Source organism: Molothrus ater, chromosome 16 (genome assembly GCF_012460135.2).
Source record: "Molothrus ater isolate BHLD 08-10-18 breed brown headed cowbird chromosome 16, BPBGC_Mater_1.1, whole genome shotgun sequence".
NCBI classification, from domain to species: domain Eukaryota; kingdom Metazoa; phylum Chordata; class Aves; order Passeriformes; family Icteridae; genus Molothrus; species Molothrus ater.
The window spans coordinates 14,773,100-14,786,073 of record NC_050493.2 but is presented as its reverse complement, the minus strand read 5'-3'; the positions used below and the strand labels follow the sequence as shown (position 1 = coordinate 14,786,073).

General features: G+C 52.5%; 1 protein-coding gene across 5 annotated transcripts in view; it reads right to left on the bottom strand.

Annotated features, from left to right (window-relative positions):
- RAB11FIP3 (RAB11 family interacting protein 3) overlaps nucleotides 1–12,974 on the bottom strand; it is an 87,088-nt gene that overhangs the window by 4,025 nt on the left and 70,089 nt on the right. For all 5 annotated transcript variants that reach the window (XM_054516503.1, XM_036392195.2, XM_036392197.2 and 2 more), the window contains 6 exons: nucleotides 11,346–11,381; nucleotides 7,849–7,942; nucleotides 6,324–6,427; nucleotides 3,941–4,081; nucleotides 3,040–3,121; nucleotides 396–533 (listed from right to left, as the gene is read on the bottom strand). In XM_054516503.1, coding sequence (XP_054372478.1) covers nucleotides 396–533; nucleotides 3,040–3,121; nucleotides 3,941–4,081; nucleotides 6,324–6,427; nucleotides 7,849–7,942; nucleotides 11,346–11,381 — 595 coding nt within the window. The remainder of the gene's footprint in view (nucleotides 1–395; nucleotides 534–3,039; nucleotides 3,122–3,940; nucleotides 4,082–6,323; nucleotides 6,428–7,848; nucleotides 7,943–11,345; nucleotides 11,382–12,974) is intronic.

The window sequence follows — 12,974 nt, the reverse complement described above, 5'->3', positions numbered from 1 at the left end:
GGCCAGAGCTCCTTTCCTGCCACCACAGCCAGCCCTGCTTGGGCTCCAGCTGGAATCACCAGGCACAGATGATGGGAGCACTGGGAGGGTGTGACCCAGCCCCAGGCTCTCAGCTCTAAGCCCTCTGCTCCTGCCTGCTGGCTCCATGTGCCTCTGCACTGCTCCCTCCAGGCAGGAAGGGAAGGGGCCAGGGTGGCACAGCCCCCAGCAGGGACAGGGCTGGATGAATTCCAGAGCAGCACAAGGGACTGAGGTGCTGCAGAGCTCAGCTCCTGAACCCCTTCCCACTGCCCTGGCAGCACTCCCTGCTCCAGGCACCCATTTCTGGAGAGGCTGCCAAGGCCACATTCCCACATTTTGGGGACAGGGCTGTGGCAGGCCCAGGCTCCACTCACCTCCTGCGTCGACTCCTTCTCCTTCTGGAACTGGTGCCTCTCCTGACTCAGCTTGTCCCCCATCTTCCTCTTTTTCTCCTGCTCCTCTGTGAGCTGCAGAGTGAGGTCCTCAATCTCATCCAGCAGCTTCTGCTTCTCCTGCAAGGACACGAACAGCCCAGTGAGAGGCCCTGGGACCCAGCTGGGTGCTGGCTCTGCAGGGAATGCTCCTCTCCTGAGGCACCAGGAGGCTCTGCCTGCTGGGATCTCATCTGCTCAGAGCTTGGCAGCACTGAGGGAGGCACTCAGGGATGGCTCCAGAGTGAATCCACATGAATATCCACCCTTGTGCTGTTTTGTGGGAAGCACGATGCTGGTATGGGATGGGCTGGGGCCAGCACAGGGCTCCAGGCCAAGGAGAGACATTAAATCATAAAGCTCCTTATGTCTGGATTTCAGAAAACTCCTGAATCTGAGATCTTTACCTCCCTCTTGGTTTCAGACATGAAAGGTTTGAATTGAGGGCTGATCCAAGAAGGAATAGAGCAGTTCAAGGTGGGATGTAGAACACACAGGCCAGCTCTGTTCCCTTCTCCTCCCCAAAGCCAGGCAGAATGTTTGGGATGCAGGTGAGGATGCCAAGAGCTCCTAGAGCAGCACCTTCTGCCTGTCACCAGCTTTTTCTGCCTCTCACTCCACCTCACCATGAAGGATTCTGGAGGTGCACAAGGAGCTGGGAGGGGACACAGCTGGGACAGCTGATCCCAGAAGTCAAAATGGACATTTAATACTAAATGACAACATGTTCATCAATATAAACTGGGGGAAGAATGAGCAAAAGGGGGTGTTTGCAGTGATGGCATTTGTCTTCCCAAGTCACCATTAGGCTCCCTGACTGATGATGGAGCTCTGCTTTCCAGGAGATGCCTGAACACCTGTCTGCCTTGGGAAGCAGTGAGTTAATCCTTATTTTGCTTTGCTTCTGTGGGCAGCTGTTGCTTTACTTAAACTGTCTTTTCCCTCAGCCCACAAGTTTTACCATTGTTGCACTCCCGAATCTCCCCGGGCTCACAGCTCCCAGTCCCATGGGAAGAATTTTGGCTTTCAGAACTCCACAAATGCCAAAGGACCCCTGCAGTGCTGGTGATGGATGGCCCATGGCACACAGGGCTGAGGAGCAGCTCCATGGGGAAGCTCCAGACCTGGCTCTGTGCTGGAACCCTGGCTGCTGAGAATTTCAGACTTTCTGTGCTGCCAGGCACTGACCCCCAGGAGAACATTGCACTGACCTGAGGCTGTGGAGAAGCTTCCAAAATGGAATGACAGACTGGGATTGTGGGTGTGGAGTTTGAACACAAGTGTGTAACATCACAGGGTGGGAAACTCAGAGTTTAAGGGTTTAGAATATAGCAATAGATATAAAGCAAGATGGAGGTTTTAGGGCAGAGGCTGCTCCTTCTTGTTCACCCTCTTCTCCATGGGTTTGGGTGGTTTTGTGTAATTGGATACAAAGTCCACATTGCAGGCATGGGTGGTTGGTTATTGGGTTAAAAGTAAAAATAATTTGGGTGTCATTTCTTAATTGGACAGTTTAGCCTTAAAAGGCCTTGGAGAGAGAGAGAGAGAGAGGGCTCCATTTTTAGTTTGTTAGAGTGAAGTGCTGTATAACTTACAGTTTGTGAGACTGTAACAGAGATAAGAACTAATAAAGATCTGAGTCCCAACAAGAAATATCTTCTTGTGATTTAATCCTGACCCTGGCAGAAAAGAAGCAAAGACTCCACAGCTCAGGGTGTCCTGCTCCATGGAGCAGCACCAAGCAGGAAAGGCAACAGTGACAACAAAATCCTGATTTTTGGGCACTGGACAGGAGAGCAGCTCATCAGCCAGGCTTCTCCTGGGCAGGGAGGGGCAGTGAGTGCAGCTCTTGCTCCTCCTTCACCCACTCATGTGGAGGAAAGGAGAATGGCTCTGCATGGATCAAAACCAACTTCCCATGGCTGGGAATTTATCCTCAGAGCCACTGGGATTTGCCCCCAGCCTCAGCTGTGCTCACAAGGCCCTGGCAGATGAAGACCACATCAGGAGGATGGAGCTGCAGAGCTCTCCCGTGGGATTAAACAGGGATAAAATGCCTCAGGCCCTTCAGCTGGGAGAGAAGGTTTGATCTCAGTTCAATTTTAGCTTTAATTCTGCCCCAAGCTTGGCAGAGACAAAATGCAGCCCCTGTTGCAGGTGTCCCACCTGTAAGCCACACCATCCCTGAAGGTGAGGCTCCTGCCCATCCCAAGGAGCCTCAGGAAGCCCCAGCCCTGCAGGGCCTTGGATCCTGAGCAGGGTGACAGGGAGAGGGGCTGGGAGGTGACACAGATCTTAGGAAACTCAACTGACAAATCCCAGGACATGGAGATGGAGCATCCCTGCTCCTCCTCCTCCCCTGCACTGGACTGGCCACAGGGATTTATCAGGGGTTTATTCCCAGCTTCCAGGCTGAACAGTGGGAACCTGCAAAGATAACTGTGTGGGATAGTGCTGTCCAAAGTGGGGCCTGCAGTGACTGGAAAATGGAAGCAACTGCTTTGTTACATTAAATGGATCTTGTGTCCATGAAAATTCATCCCAAAGCCAGAATTTCACCCCAAAACCAGGCACCCTCTGGCCTCACCTCCTCAAGCCTCTCGATGTTGGCTCTCAGGCAGGGGACACAGGACCTCAGCTCACTGTTCTCATCATCCAGCTGCTGCAGCCTGCAGAGGGAACGGGTGTGAAACTCATGCCAGCATCCCACAAGAAGAGAAAATGGAGAAAACATCCCCAGGAATATGAAACCAAAGGGAAGCCAGCAGGGATTCACGTGTTCAAGGCAAACCCTGAGATGTTTCTGCTGCCAGGGGAAAGAGAGGGGCATCTACACAACCCTGACATCCATCAGCCCCAGTGCTATTCCTTGTTCCAAGGGTTTTTTCTGTCCCTGCACAAGCCTCAGCAGCAGAGACAACAGAACAGGGGCTCAGAGAGGGCTTTGGGTTTGCATTCCCAGGGAAAACCCCACTGTCCTCACCTTCCATGGACTGCAAGGGATGAACAACAGCAAAACAGTCTGGGAAAGCTGGAAAAGCCCTGTCAAATAACTGACACCTCTCCCACCCCACTTCTTCCTTTGGAATCCACCAGGCAGCACAAAGCACCCTGGCTGGGACACTCTGCCTCTTTCCCAGGTATTTGCCTGTTTCCATCAAGGTGGAAAACATCTGGGCATCAAAAGTACCCCAAGGGGTCATTTATGGGAAGAAGCATTAACAAATCCCCTCTTCATCCCCTCACTGCAGGGCAGGCATGTGGATAAAGGGTGGGAGTGAAACTTAAAATGCATCAGAGCATCTCAAATAAAGAATCCAAGATTAGGTCTGTGGGCCAAAGGTGGAAATAACCAAAACTCAGGGTTTGTGGTGGTTTTAGTCACACCTTGAACCCATTAAACTCCCTGCCTGCCTCCCTGTGTCCCCCCAAGGCTGCCTGGGCACAGATTCTGGGGTGGCTCCAGGAGAGCTGACCCCCAGCCCCACCTGGCCTGCAGGTTCTCGATCTCAATGCTCTTCTCCCTCTCCATTTTGCTGAGCAGCTCCCTCTGCTTCTTGATCTCCTCCAGCAGGGTCTGGTCAGCCCTCAGCTCCTGCTCCTTCAGCTGCTCCTCGAGTGCATTTGCTCTGCAGAGAGGACAAAGAGGGGATTGAACTGTCCTGAGGAGCAGGCTGCCATCCCAAGGCAGGGACCAGACTCTCCTCCCAGCCCCCTTCCCACCCCTCAGGTGAGCTGGGAGAAGCAGATTATAAAACAGAACAGCTTCCAGGGAAAACACACCAATGACCATCTCAAACAGCTTCACTGCATCCCAGCAGATGCAGCAGGGGAAGCAGCACCTCTTCCATCACAGGTTTCCCAAGTCAGGTGCCTTAAGGAACACAAGCATGCTATTCAATTTCCAGCCTGGGAAAGATGGCATTTTTAATTATTTTTAAATGTCTTCTATGCATTAGAATTATTTCCAAGTGCAGCCACACACATACACATCTCTTAATGGGAATCTCAGAGTCACTGAGGTTGCAAAAGACCTTTAAGAGCTTCTAATCCAAACACAAATCCCAGGGTTTGTGGTTCCACCTGCAGTGGCCATGACAGAGAAATCCTCCTTCAGCTGTTTCCAGCAGGAAGTGGTCTCATTGCTCAGAGAGAAGTCAACAGCCTCAATCCTTCTTGTTTTCACTCTCTTGTGATCCCAACAAGAAACAGGGGATCTGCAGGTCACCCTTCCCTGTGTGTCAGCAGAACTGCAGATCACAGAATCCCAGAAGGGTTTGGGCTGGGAGGGACCTTAAGGCCCATCCAGTGCCACCCCTGCCATGGCAGGGACACCTCCCACTGTCCCAGGCTGCTCCAAGCCCTGCCCAGCCTGGCCTTGGGCACTGCCAGGGATCCAGGGGCAGCCCCAGCTGCTCTGGGCACCCTGTGCCAGGGCCTGCCCACCCTCACAGGGAACAATTCCTAATTCCCAATATCCCATCCAGCCCTGCCCTCTGGCCGTGGGAGCCATTCCCTGTGTCCTGTCCCTCCATGCCTTGTCCCCAGTCCCTCTCCAGCTCTCCTGGAGCCCCTTCAGGCCCTGCAAGGGGCTCTGAGGTGTCCCTGGAGCCTTCTCCTCTCCAGGTGAGCACCCCCAGCTCTCCCAGCCTGGCTCCAGAGCAGAGGCTGCTCCAAGCCCTGTCCAACCTGGCCATGAGCAGGGATGGGGCTGGAGCTGGAATTGCTGCAGTGGCTTTGCCCAGAGAAGGCTTTTCCCAGCTGCTCCCACCCTCCCCAGCACCCAGCTCACCCAGGGCCAGCTGACACTTCCAGGCCAAGCTGCTAAGTGAAAACATTTCCCTCACTCCCAAGTTTATCAGGGCTTAGGGAAACCTTTGTTTGAGTGGCTCAGTTCCCTGACACAACTGTTACTTAACAGAATTACAGCCCTATAGATAAACTCTGCTGGGTTTATCTGCCCAGGGTAAAGCTATGCTGGGAGAGAGAGGAGCCTGGCAGATTAGCACACACAGGGATTACATCATGTGGGATCCAAAGGGCTGCACCCTGGCAAGCCTTGGAGCTCCAGGGACCTTTTGGAAGGGGCATGTGGGGCAGGAAAATATAGTAAACATAAATATGATATAATATAAACATAACCATTATATAACTATAACAATGGAATGAATATAATATAATATAATATAATATAATATAATATAATATAATATAATATAATATAATATTAATATAATATTTAAATATAATATTTAAATATAATATTTAAATATAATATTTAAATATAATGTTTAAATATAATATTTAAATTATAAATTTAATATAAATATAAATATATGTGTTTTTTAAAAAGTTCCAGAGACCTTTTGGGAGGGACACATGGAGCAAGGAAGCTATTAAAAAAAACCAAAGACAAAAGACAAAACAACAAAAACCCATCCTGAGTAGGAAGGGAGCCCCAAGGATCATGGATTCCAACTCCCAGCCCTGCACAGACACCCCAACAATCCCACCCTGGGCATCCCTGAGATCATTGTCCAAGCTCTCCTGGAGCTCTGGCAGCCTCGGGGCTGTGCCCATTCCTGGGGAGCCCGGGCAGTGCCAGCACCCTCTGGGGCATGAACCTTTCCTGATCTCCAACCTAAACCTGCCCTGGCCCAGCTCCAGCAATTAAAAGCCACATGTAAAAATCACCAAAAGCCAAGTGCTGGAGCTCCAGAGAACTTAAGCCCATAAAATATAAAATCTCCATGTCACTGTGTCCTGTTCCCAGCTGGGATGGAGTCAGTATCCCTGGGAAGGGCTGTGGTTTGGATTTGGGAAGGGAGTTGAAGCACAAGGAGGGGGAAGGCCCCCAGGTGAGGCTCTCACCTGTGCACCAGCTGCAGGTTCTCCTGCCGGAGGCGGCTGTGCTGCTCCCCGTTGGCAGCCGTGTCCTTCTCCAGCTCTGTCACCCGCTTCTCCAGGAACACCACCTGCCAGCAGGGACAGGGATCAGCCTCTGGGGAGCCCCAAACCCAGAGAAGTGCCCACAGCATCCCCAAACAAGCAGGACTCCCACTGGAACTGGGCAGTTGTGCCTTGATTTAAAGCATGCCTTTAAAACATCCTTTTCCACCGGGTTTCCCAGGTTCTGATGGTTCCTATGTACCAGTTTGGGTCAAACACTTCACTCTTTCCTTTCTTCAACCCCTTCCTGATGGAAGCCTAGTCTAAAAGGAGTCTAGAGGGAAAGATCCTGGTGGATCTCCAGAGCTCCATGTGCAGCCCTGAGGCTGGGTAACTCCCCACTGCTGCCTGGAACAGGATGGAAACCCTGAATTTATGGATGGAGGGATCAATGGCAGCTGGTGGGGAAGGACCTGAGGTGAGGATTTTCTCCCTGTACCTGTACAGTGTTTATTCCAGCTGTATTTACATTTAATTCATTCGAATTCCATATAAAACAATCCTGGGGGAGAAGAAATGAGGAGCATGTCTAGAAAAGCCAAATCCTGGCTCTGGGAGAAGGGCAGGAGACATGGCAGTATTAAAGAGGCCATGCAGACACACAAGGCCTTTCCCAGCAGTGCCTTTTCCATCAAAGGTTTCCCAAGTCAAATGCCTTAAGGAACCCAGCTATTTTATTCAACTTCCACTTGGAAAAATGTTGATTTTTATTTATTTTTTAAAGGTTTTCCCTGCATTATAATTATTTCTGAGTGCAGCCACACATACACATTTCTCTTTCACACAGAGCTCCTCAGGACATTCATGTTCCAGAGCTAAAAGGTCATTTCCAAGGAATTTCAGGATTTCAGTAGACATCTATACAATCTTAGCTTCTTTTCCCTGTTCTTTAACTAGGAATACTCAAACAAAATCTTTCCTGTGCTCCCATCTTATCCTACAACACTTTTCTTGCAATACCCCAGGAAAACCCATCAGCATCAGCACAAAACCAACTCCATCCTGACAGCACGAGCAGAGTGTGACAGCACGAGCAGAGTGTGCCAAGGAGAGGAAGTTTCTGTTTCACATTGCCTGGGATGCCTCAGAAAAGCAGAACATCTTCTTGTGTGAAGGAGAAGTGAAAATGCTGCCTGTGAACAGCCCATTCCTCCTCCCAGCACTCTGGGGGAAGCCACTGCCCCTGGAGAAGATCCAGTGTCACCTCCTGACCCTGCAGAGCACCAGGAACGCTGCTCTGCTCCTCCATCCCCTCCATGGGGAGGGCTCATCTGAAGGGAGGAGCTTCAGCCTGATCCTGCCTGGGAACACTGGAGCGCTGCAGGGTACCACAGACCTTACCCCAGAACCCCTTCATCTCAACATCTCAGCAAAGCTCAGGGCACCAGCACAGCACCAGCAGGATCCTGCTGGCCCAGGCCGAGGGCAGGAGGGGAGGAGGCCCCACCTTGTCGGTGATGTCCTCATCGGTGCACTCCAGGCTCTCCCGGTAGGATTCCTCCATCACCCCCACGGCCAGCGAGCTCGTCTGGTGCAGCTGCCTGAAACAGACACAAACCACCCCGACCCACAGCAGCAGCGGCATCAGCCCCAGCACCGGCACCATGGCGACACCAGGTGACAGCGGCCGGCCCCGCCGCCACCTCCCGCCCTCCTCAGCCTCTCCAGAGGATCTGCTCTCCGAGTGCTGGCTGTGCCCTCACCACGGAGCTCTCCCGGGAAATCCAGCGCTCCAACGTGGACACGCTGCCGGGACTTCACACCGGGATCCTTGCTCTTTGGAATGGGCAGAGATAAGAGCTCCCTCTTCCCACTTTCTTTCTTTAGCCCAGCCCCAAGGCCGTGGATTATCCAGCAAAGGCCAGAGTACTCCCAGTGCTGATAGGGCTGGGAAGAAGTGGGGTGTAAGGGGAGGGAGGGGGACAACCCCCCCTGAGGCTGCTGTGACCCCAGCCCAGGTGAGCTAATCATTAACGAGGCCTCGTGACAGCGCTGTCCCAGCTTTGTGACAAACTAAGGACACCCTGGAGAGGGACTGCTCGGTGTCCTCAGCTTTGTGACAAACTAAGGACACCCTGGAGAGGGACTGCTCGGTGTCCCCAGCTTTGTGACAAACAAAGGACACCCTGAGGAGGGGCTGCTTGGTGTCCTCAGCTTTGTGACAAACTAAGGACACCCTGAGGAGGGACTGCTTGGTGTCCTCAGCTTTGTGACAAACTAAGGACACCCTGAGGAGGGGCTGCTCGGTGTCCCCAGCTTTGTGACAAACTAAGGACACCCTGAGGAGGGACTGCTCGGTGTCCCCAGCTTTGTGACAAGCTAAAGGACACCCTGGAGGGGCTGCTCGGTGTCCCAGCTTTGTGACAAACTAAGGACACACTGGAGAGGGGCTGCACAGTGTCTCCAGCTTTGTGACAAACCAAAGGACACCCTGAGGAGGGGCTGCTCGGTGTCCCCAGCTTTGTGACAAACCAAAGGACACCCTGAGGAGGGGCTGCTCGGTGTCCCAGCTTTGTGACAAACTAAGGACACCCTGAGGAGGGACTGCTTGGTGTCCCCAGCTTTGTGACAAACTAAAGGACACCCTGAGGAGGGGTTGTTTGGTGTCCCCAGCTTTGTGGCAAGCTAAAGGACACCCTGGGAAGGGACTGCTCGGTGTCCCCAGCTTTGTGACAAGCTAAAGGACACCCTGAGGAGGGGTTGTTTGGTGTCCCCAGCTTTGTGGCAAGCTAAAGGACACCCTGGGAAGGGACTGCTCGGTGTCCCCAGCTTTGTGACAAGCTAAAGGACACCCTGAGGAGGGGTTGTTTGGTGTCCCCAGCTTTGTGACAAACTAAAGGGACACCCTGGAGAGGGACTGCTTGGTGTCCCAGCTTTGTTACAAACTAAAGGACACCCTGGAGGGGCTGCTCAGTGTCCCCAGCTTTGTGACAAACCAAAGGACACCCTGAGGAGGGGTTGTTTGGTGTCCCAGCTTTGTGACAAACTAAGGACACCCTGAGGAGGGGCTGCTCCCTCAGCATGGCTGCCCTGGAGAGGGGGTGTGTTCCAGCTCTGGCACCCCAGGCAGGAGAAGAACACTCTGCTCTCCTGCTTTGAGCAGAGGATGGATGACAAAACCACCGAGGTCTCTTTAAAACTCTGTTTTCCCCAGGAATTTGTACCATTGGCTCTCAAATTCCTCCCACTACACAGTGTGTTCATGCCAGGACTCACTAAGCACAACTGGCATTTACCAAGAGACCACAGCCTGATTTTGCATCCTCACCCTCAGTTTATATTTAGATTTTAAAGTCTCAGGCACATTTGTCATTTAAATGGTGCCAAGCGCAATAGGGCTTAAGCAGCTGAGATTTCTTGGCACGAGCAGAACCCAGATAAGAAAAATGAGGAAAGAGCCCTTACCAAAATAAAATCAATTTTCTAAAAGCAAATGTTTTGGGATTATTCACTAATTACAGTATCTGCAACAAAGGATTTGCTTTGGGCTGAGCTTAAGGATCTGGCTGGGCAAAACCCTGTTATCTCCCTCCTTATCACAAACCAAACCTGACTGCTCTTGAATTAACTAATATTTACACAAGCCCACACATCCCTGCCTCAGAAAAGCAAAGGGCCAGGAGGGCTCAATCCCCCATAAGACAGGGTATCTCTGTTCCCAAAAGTTTAACTTTATCTGTGCTGGGCACGGGACAAAAATGAGTCCTAAAACAGGAAACCTGGGGACAGGCTGCTCCCCTCAGCCCTCCTTCCTGCCAGTGTTTTTAACAAAGCTCTAGAAAGTAAGATGAGTGGAAGTAGGAAATGTAATATCAAGGTTCTGCTTCCTTTCCAGGAGGGGAATCGTGCCAGGGGAGATTGCTGAGTGCAGGAAAAATGGAGAAGGGAAAGGTGTGAGAGCACAGTGGGAGGAAGAGGTGCAGGGAAGCTGCTTGGGTCAGCACAGGGAGCAGAGTGTCAGGAACAGCAACATTCCCAAACTGAGCTGCCTGCTGCTCCACAGTGTCCCTGTCCTGCTGGGAAACCAGTGAGGAGAAATCCAACAAGTGCAGAGGGAAATCTCCCTCCTGAGCGTGGCAGAGGCAGAACAGAGAGGTAAGAGTCAGTTTATCCTTAAAATCAGGATGGCATGGGAACAGGAGGGATGGGGGAGCTGGGAGAGGAAAGGTGAGCACCAGGTGACACTGAGAGGGGTGGGAAGGACTCTCTGCTCCAGAGATCCACAGCAAACTGCCCAGATATATCCAATATATCCAATATACCACATATATCCAAATGCCCACACAGAAAAGGTGACTGACATCAGATGAGGTGGTTGTGCAGGACAGAAGCAGCAGACCACTAAACCTGGGTTAAAACCAGGGCTAAACCAGGGTTAAACATTCAACCAGAGCTACCTGCAGCCCACCCAGGTGCCCCAGAGCCCCTGACTGAGCAGGGGGAGCTGCTCCCACAAAGCCAAGTGCTGAGGGGGACAGGGAGTGAAGTAAAACAGGACCAAGAGCTGTCTGAGGCAGCTGGAATTTTGGGGGTGCTGGAGAATCCTTCCAGGTGGGGGTACTGACTGCTCTGGTCCTGCAGAACTCTACAGACATGGTGATCCTGGGAAGGATCCCAGACTGGGACATATCCCAGAGGGGTATGTCCTTCTAGAGACTCCTTCCCTCCTCCATGTGCCCCCTGCTATGGCACTGGCAGGACAGAGCATGAGGAAAAGCCCCCCAATTTCTAAATGGAAGGAATCAGGTTGCCAGCAGCCTCCAGCTGTGTGCACGAGTGAGAAACTCCCATTCCAGAAAAAAGATCCCAGAATTAAACCCACTTTTCCCCAGCACTATGGAATATATCCAGAAATACAACCCTCCAAGCTTATTTTGAGTTTTCTTTCCATGGAGCTGGCACCTCACACAGATCAAGCAAACAACAACAGGAGTATGAGCTTACCTTGCCACCTTCTTGCTGGAAAGTCTTTTATTGGGGCTGCAAAATGAAGAAAAAACAGGAAAGAGTTAGAAAAGCTGACTATGGAGAGCCAGGGAAACAGGAAACTGCATGGACTCCGGGGCACATCCTCTGCTCTGGCAGGGAGCCCTTGGCATGCACCCCCAAACCCCTGGAAAGGGCAGGAGAGGGGCCACTCCTGTGCTGAAGAACAAGGAATAACAAAGCACATGGAATAATGCTGGAGAAGAGCTCGCTGCCCCCTGCCACGCTCTGCTCTCCTGCTGATCCCTGCCTGAAAACCGATCCCCAAGGAAAGAGCTAAGAATAGCAGGGAGCCTGGGGGGGCTCCAGCCCGGTGCTGATGGCAGACTGAGCCACATGTCCTGCACCCCAGGGCACCCCAGGCCTCCCCTGCCACCCCCAGAGCTCCCCTGGCCTGGGGACCAACGGCACATCCATCCTTCTGCCATGATCCCAGTGGATCAAGCCATCCTTCTGCCCTTGCACAGCCACCATGCCACTGCTGGGCTCTGCATCACCAGGGACGTGCTGCCTGCTCCTGGCCCAGGGGCTTCAGGAGCTGCTGGTGGTGTCCCAGTCTGGATTTTGAGCATGGCACTGCTGCAGTGGCTGGGGAGGGGGATGAGCTCTCTCTCCTTCTCAGGGATAACTGACAGGGATCACTCCTTGGATCCATGTCTGAGCCAGCTGCCTCCATGCCACAGCGGTCAGCGATCAGTGTCACCACAGGACGAGCAGCCATGGGCTGTGTCACCGTGTCCCACCTGCAGGGGACAGGCTGCAGGCTCTTCCTGCTGAGAAAAACCAGCCTTTCCCACAACCAGCTCCTTGCTGAGATGCTCCTTCCAGTCTTCTGGTCCTGACTGGTGCTGGGGAAGTGGACAGGGCTTGGATCTCACTCCTCATCTTCCACCCATGCTGGTGTCACAAGATGCCACCGGGCCACACCAAATCCTCACTCAGCAATGGCAGCAGGAACAGCTCCAATCCAAGAAGCAGCAACTGCATTCCCTGGTGCTTAGCTCAGTTTTAGGAAAAAATAACAAATAAAATCCTCTGGAAGTCCACTCCTGCCTGGAGCTGCAACACGAGTTCTTCGAAGGAGGGATTAAAAATAGCTTAGGACAATTTGCTTTGTAAAGCAAGCCCCAAACCTGACTGGGGGCTGTTGTCAGGGTGACCAGCCCTTGGGTCAAAGTGCATCCTCAAATCCCAGACTTCCAGGGAGCACAAGAGCTGCTGCTGGCTGGGCTTCAAGGCTGCTCGGCGCCCAAGGGGAGGAGGTCAGGCCCTGGTGTTTGCCAGGAATTGTAAGGAATGGCCCCAAGACTGGGGGAAAAATATTTTCCTCTGGAAAAATCTCCAGGGGAAGCGATGGCACCTGCAGTGTCCAAAGGCTGAGACACCAGCAAGGGCACTGGAACAAAACAGAGGCACAAAGCACTTCATGCCAAGCTCCTGGAGGAGTCTTCCCTGCTTTTCCATGTTGTGGGCTCAGGAAGCAGCACCCCAATGCTGGGAGCAAGCTCCCCAGTTTGTTCCAAGGATAAACCACTGTCTGTGTGCCCACAGTTCTTATGAGTGAGGCTGTTCTGGGGTGCTTTGGGC